This window comes from Nicotiana sylvestris, chromosome 5 (assembly GCF_000393655.2).
Source record: "Nicotiana sylvestris chromosome 5, ASM39365v2, whole genome shotgun sequence".
Classification (NCBI taxonomy): domain Eukaryota; kingdom Viridiplantae; phylum Streptophyta; class Magnoliopsida; order Solanales; family Solanaceae; genus Nicotiana; species Nicotiana sylvestris.
In genome coordinates this window covers 37,913,107-37,920,311 of record NC_091061.1, presented here as the reverse complement: position 1 = coordinate 37,920,311, position 7,205 = coordinate 37,913,107, and the positions used below count along the sequence as shown (strand labels likewise).

At 33.3% G+C, this 7,205-nt stretch overlaps 1 protein-coding gene across 2 annotated transcripts; it reads right to left on the bottom strand.

Annotated features, from left to right (window-relative positions):
- Positions 1–2,239: 2,239 nt before the first annotated feature.
- On the bottom strand, positions 2,240–6,936 carry LOC104213016 (patatin-like protein 6). 2 transcript variants are annotated; one of them, XM_009762404.2, is made up of 2 exons: positions 5,388–6,934; positions 2,240–2,708 (listed from the first exon to the last, which is right to left on the bottom strand). In XM_009762404.2, exons 1-2 carry the CDS (start codon positions 6,486–6,488, stop codon positions 2,448–2,450), a joined length of 1,362 nt encoding a protein of 453 aa, XP_009760706.1. In that variant the 5' UTR covers positions 6,489–6,934; the 3' UTR covers positions 2,240–2,447. The 2 variants fall into 2 exon arrangements, with proteins under 2 accessions (XP_009760706.1, XP_009760715.1); XM_009762413.2 differs by lacking the exon at positions 2,240–2,708 and adding an exon at positions 2,724–3,918 and having other exon boundaries at positions 5,388–6,936.
- Between the last annotated feature and the right edge of the window lie 269 nt (positions 6,937–7,205).

Below are 7,205 nucleotides of genomic sequence, written 5' to 3'. Positions count from 1 at the left end.
ACCTAAATGCATAATTTTAGTAGTAATGGATTATTAGTGCTAAAACTAATAGAAGCTCATTGCTCGATTATTTACTCCTATTTGTTGAGCTATGTATTTTAAGTCAGAAATATTTCCTGTTTTGGTAACGATGATTGATACCCATGGCCCTCATTTAACTAATTTTAACTCTTTAGAAATCGAGGTGTGCCATCAGTTGAATTTTCCACGGCCCTCGCGAACCTTGTTATTAACTTGAAAGTGCGGAGTTGCTTTAGGCGCGCTATTTTAAAAATTACCTTCTTAAACTCGGGTGTGCATTTCATGTGACCCAAATCCAAAACTCAACAACGTTAAATAAAATATGTCTCAGACTGCGGGTGCATTTCATGTGGCATGGTCTAAAGACGCGTTTTAAATAACGTTGAATCTTTCCAAAAATAATTAAAAGCGGTTTAATAAGTTAAAATATACCATATGCTAAAACATATATTAAAATCAGATAATAGGCCAATTATAATAGTTTAAGCGACCGTGCTAGAACCACGGAATCCGGGGATGCCTAACACCTTCCCTCGGGTTAACAGAATTCCTTATTCAGAATTTCTGGTTCGCAGACTTCAAAAGGAAAGTCGAATTTCCTCGATTTGGGATTTTAAAATAAACTAGTGACTTGGGACACCAAATAAACTATTCCAAGTGGCGATTCTGAATTAAATAAATAATCTCATTTCGAATAATGTCACTTAAATTGGGAAAACTCCATATGTACTACCTTCCAGGGTATGTAAAAAAGGTGTGACAATTATTTATTTATTTTTACTTATACTTTTATTTTATTTTGGTAATGATGATGACAAGTTGAGCTAAATGAAAGGAAGAGCTAAATGAAAGGAACGAGGATTATCACCAATCCTAACTTACTTGGGAATGAAGCATAATTGTTATTGTTGTTGATAGTATATAATATTTTTACACCATTAAATAAATATGACCTGACAAATAATTGTATATAGTGAATTTAGTTTGATTATATAGTAAATACAGTAAATTATAACCAATTAAAATACATTATAAATTTCTTTTTACCGTCATTATATATACGTTAAATTGATTTTAAAATGATGAACATCCAAGAATGTGGCTTAGCGGTTAATAAAATGTGTAAAAACATGGAAGATGAAAGTTTAAATTTTAACAGAAATAAAAAGTACTAGTTGATTTCTTCTGATCTTCCTAAATCTTAATAGATGGAGTATACTTGTTACAATGAAGAGTAGCAACTATCAAATAATCGAGTGGAGGAAAAGTATATGCAATTATTTTTCAAATCACAACATAGACAAAAAACAGTAGATGAGTTGTTCTCATCTACCTAAATATTAGTATGCTAATTACACCTGTGACTGTGAAGAGTAGCAGCTACCAAATAGTCAAGTGCATCAGACACAACCGTATATAAAAAGTTCCATTGATAATGATACCTCTCAGTCCCAAAAGAACAATAAGTAATATGGGGTTTCAACATCAAATATAAGATGATTAAAATGCCATCTAGTCTGAGAACTAAAAGTGTCGGTGGACTAATAGGGAAAGCTCTCTTTCAAGCATCTTTGTTAAACTATTACAACCACCACCAAAAGTTTGGTCGTTCTATAAACAAAACAAAAAGAAAATGACAAGACTGAGCCCACGGATGGACAGAAACAAACAACACCTCAATCTTCTCGTGATTTCGATTCACAAAACCTGAATTATAGTTAAGATAAAATGGTTTTGGTTCATATCATAATGTTACAATTATAAGCAAAATGGGTCCGGGTTGATATCATCACCCAACTTAGGTCAGACATATTGGTACATAAAATATAGCTCTCCGCATTACAAAATCGACATTAGTTCAACGCATTGAAGCGAATTAAGAATTTTAAAATCACTACACTCACTACATTGGAGGCGGAGCAAAACAAATAAGAAAAATGCACTTACACAACGAATGAATACGCTTGGAATTTAAGCTGAAATTTAACTATGTATATGTATAAAAGATATTTGTTTTCATCCTATTTAAACCTTGTAACTTTTTCATGAAAAAGATTTCTTTCTTATCTGTTTAAACTTTCCTGTACAGAATTACAGGACACTAATACTAGTGGAAGATATATAGCATATATTTGCTGAAATAATAAAAAAGTACACAAGCTGGTCCGCACATTACCATTATTAAAAAAACACTTTCTACTTTTGTTGCAATGTAAGCTAACTTAGTATAAATATATACTTTATAAATTATTAACTAAATTTACATAGTACAAGTAGAAAGCAATGACTGCAGGCTCACTTATGCCAACGTTGCATCTACCCCAGTCGACAAATCATAAAAATTGGACAGATAGGATAGAAAGGAAATTTCCCAATTTTTTAAAAATCTGTTTATTTATTTTTCTTGGTTACTGTTTGAGAGATGTTTAGGAAGCAGCTTGCTTAAATGCAACAGTGGGAGCTATCCTGCAACTCCTCCTCTGATGCTCTTTTACAAGTTCTCCAGCAAACCACTCAAGTTTCTCTATGTTGCTTTGCTCTACAATTTTCTTACCACCAAAAAGCACAGATTCTACGTTTTTCTGTTTTAGCATTTCATCTGCAATTCCCACCAGCTTTTTCACATTGCTAGGACTCGAGTCAGCATCTATGTTCACTCCACAACGACCAAAGCTCGATCCATTCGCCTGTCGTCAAAAATAAGAGTTTAACTTTTATATACAAATAGATAAAAAAAAAATTATACAAATAACTACAAGTAACTATTCATAGAATTGAGATTACTAACCAAGAAAATAAAGTATGTTAATCACTGCATCAAAGTAAAATACACATTGCAAAAGTTTTTATAGAATTTAAGCTATACCCGAAAATGCAGTGGATATATATATATATATAACTAATTTGCTCCATACCGAAATTTGTTTAAGTTATCCCATTATACTTCTGAATCATCCTCCACTGTACACGTCATCAATCCAATTATCATATCTTCTCCTTATAATATTCTCTAGTGCATATTCCATTGGTCAATTTCCCCACCCCACGACAGTACGTATCTTATTTTTACATTTATTACAAATCTATATATAGTAAGCCAGAAAGAATCATTATCTTTTAGACCCTTCCTTAATAAGTAATCTGTAAAGGTGAAGATCCCACCTTTGGCCTAATAATAGAAAAAGCAACACTCTCAAGGATAAAAATTAGGGCAAGAGAATAATTAAGAAGGTCTAACTAGCAGAAAGATGTGAGTTTAACTTATACACATTGTCCCTATAAAAGAAGTTATGATCTAAAACTAACTACATGTAATCGTTCATAATAAGTGAAATTGGCATTCTAGAAAATTAGGTATTTAGGTTGTATGCTACATGTTTAAATACACTGATATATATTATCAGTGTACATAACTTAAATTTTTACCAAATTTATGTGATGATGAATGATCATTCCTAGTTAATTATGGAAAACCACAGCTGTGAACATTTATTACTGTAATTTTTGGCAAGGAGTGCAAAAATTGATTATTCTGCAACTAGCCAGCATCAGATATTTATCCATTTCTGATACCAAATTATCCAGTGCCAGCCAGACTTTAGAAAAGGACTGCCCTTTTAATTCCCAGGTGGAAAATAAATTCAATCTTTATCATTATTACTAGCCCATCTATTACTAACATTAACATTTTCCACTTTTCAATCAAGATCAATCAATCCCCTGTCTCCAGTTGTTTGGCAATGACAACATTGTTTGTAGTAGCCACATTCATTGAAAACTTTCCCTAGCTGCAGTAACAACTATGATTCCTCAAATTTATGTATCAAGAATTAAATTGCAAGCACCCAAAATATGTGAAGAAGCTTGTTAAATTCCAAGGCACCAGCTTTTCCCAGCCTGTCCATTTTCAGGCCACTATGTTAATCTCACGTCATTCTATACATAAATTGAAGTGTATCTCTAGTTTTGGCTGAATCTACTGTTTACTAGGCTTAACATAAGACATCCGTGTTTGTGTCAAACAAATAAATGTGTAACATATATTTTTTAAATAAAATGTAATTACTTAATACTTCCGTCTTTCCGAAATAAATTTCGAATAGAGATAAAGAATAATATAGTCAAACAATCATTATGATTTAAAAAAAAAAAAAAAGGGCAGCACAATGTAATGAGCTCCTGCTATGTGCTTGGTTTGGGGAAGAGCTGGACCACAAGGGTCTACTGCACGCGACCTTACCTTATATTTCTGCAAGAGATTGTTTCCACGAGTCGAACTTGTGACCTCCTGATCACAATCATTATGATTCATCTTATTAAATAGTTTTGGAGTCAGGGGCGACCCTTCCGTAAAGCAAGTAAAGCAACCGCTTTAGGCCCCATATTTGTTGAGGCCCCATATTTTTTACACCTAATAGACTATGTATATATTTAAAAAAGAGTTTTGTAAGGTGAAGAAGTTTGATTTCTTTCTTTAACAAATATAGAGAAGAAGAATTTGCTACCGCTATGATTTCTACAAAGGAGTTGCACTTGAAATGAACATCGAACCTGAATTTTGTAAGAAACGTGTGATATTTAGGAAGTAACAATTTGATGCAAATGTTGATAATGAAATCTCAAAATCTTTCAAAGAGTCCCTTAGAGTTGATTACATTTATACATAATAAACAAGGTTATTTTTTCACTTCAAAATAGATTCGAACAATTCGAAGCATATGAAAATATTTTTAGCTTTCTATTTGGCAGTAAAAACTAAGATCACTAAATGTTGGAAATTTGAAAAATATTGCTTTAATCTTGAATGTTCCTTAAAACATAAATAATCAATTTGATATTGATGGTTTAGGTTTATTTTCTGAATTAAAAATATTAAGAAAAATAGTACAATTAGAAGATAACAGTTTAATTGATACACTTAATCAAATAAAAGATTTAATTCTTTTTTAAATGCCTAAATTGCTTATGAAATAATGTTCATAACTCATGTTATAGTTGCTTCAGCGGAAAGAAATTTTTAAAATTAAGATTGATAAAATCTTACCTAACAACAATAATGTCACAAGAAAGGTTAAATGGATTAGCTATATTTACAATTAAGAAATACTTATTCGGAGTTATTGATTATAAGAAAAGTATTAACAACTGTGTTTATGAGAAAAGCTAAAAAAATAGACTTCAAATAAATAATACAAAAAAATTAAAAAGTTAAGGCCCCTCGTAAAGTTTGGCTTTAGGCCACAAAATTCGTCGAACCGCCCCCGTTTGGAGTACTACAATCTTAAATGACAAATAAAAATGATCCAAGAAACCATACGTTCTTATAATTTTAAAATTAATTAACTGATTTGATGCAAATATAGTACCTGAATGCGGACGTAGTTATTGCTACGACACTGGCCGAAAGCCATAGCAACGGAATGATCCACCATATCGGCGGTGCCGTCGCCGGAGATGCGAGCCACAGGTTTAGCCCAGTCCTTAGCTTTCCATTTTTTAACATGTTCATATTCAAAGCTTCCTTCTAAAAGCTGCCCTGTTCCAAGCGAAAGTACCAAAATGTCCTCAACCCCTCTAACAAACGGAAACTCCTGTTTGTTATGAAGCACGTGAGTAATCGCCGCCGCCGTCGGGTTACTCATAGCCAAACCGCCATCAACCGCCACACACCCGGTTTTTCCATCGACTGATTTCATACAAACCGGGTCGAAAACTCCCGGTTCAGCCGCTGTAGCCTTGCAAACTTCCCATAATCTGAAATCAAAGCTCTCCGACTCAAAAGCATCGGCTCGAGAGAACAAAAACGGCGCCGTACTTGACAGGTCATAAACCGGAATTAAAACCGGCTTAAGCGTATTCTTTAACGTAAGGCTTCGACCCGTTTGTTTATCCACAAACGCCTCCTTCATTACCTTCTCTAAACCGGAAGAAGCTGAACCGGTGGCTCCGCGGCAGAAAACTCGACGGAGAAAACCATTTCCGGCATTATTTGACCCTTTCGAAGTGTAAATTTGTTTACCTTGTTCAACCAGAAGCTTCCACGTATCCTCGCCTTGAAAAACCGGACGGTTTTGATCTTCTGTAGAAAAAAGCATCGCCGTGAAAATTCCTCCGACGCCGGAACCAATAGCAACGTCGAAATAATCGGCAATTCTAGCGTGTGAATTTCCCGATTTAACCTTCAATGCTTGTTCCAAATACGCTAAAGCTTTTCCTGATAATATGTTTCGCATTCCACCACCATCAATGCTGAGGATACATATTTTTCCTCGTTGATTTTTGATCGTTGAAACGTCATCAGTTTTGTGCTCTTCAATCGAAGAAGTTAATTCTTTAGGTACCCAAAGCTTTTGATCATCGTAACCGAATAAGAATTTGCTTTCTAAAATAGAAAATATTTCATAACTTAACTTATCTGTATCGATGCTCGGTTCTTGTTGCGTATTTGATATAGCATTACACGCCATTTTTTTGAATAATCGACCCCAAAATTCAAGACAAGCAGTTCAGGATTCAATCTTTAACCCATTTGCATTCAATCTTTGTATAAATAGGCAGTTTTTATATGTATGTATGTGTTTGCGGTTACACGTTTGAAGCGTGAAATGAAGAGAGTCTATATTTGCAAAACTACAAGGGAAGATTTTTGGGCTGCGTACGGTGTACGTTCGCTTTCCTTTAACCTTAGAGTGCAAAGATTGATCAGAAAAAGTGATTTTGAAGAAGGTTGATCAATAATTTTTTTTTTTTTGTGGGTAAATCTCTTTTGTGTTTCTCTTTCCCTCTCTCTGTATGTATATTGAGGAGGAGGGAAGGAGGGTTAGAGAAAAAAAGTGGTAGGAGAGATTGAATATATGTACACAAAGGAAGATTATTTAACCAAGAAGAAATTAAGAAGAGAAGGCGCAAAACAAGACAAAGGAGGAAAGGAGGCAACAATATAGCAGGTTGCAGATTATGTTTTGTAGTTTTTAACCAAAATGATCCTTTAAGTTTGGATAAGTCTATTTTCGTCCTTGCTTTAAAGTTTAAACATATACTACATAATCTTTTCCTAAAAGATATATATATATATATATATATATATATATATATATATATATATATATATATATATTTTAAGTTTACAAAACTCTAGCATTCTTGTCTAATTGGTGAAATTCTTAGAATTTAGAACAAATGAA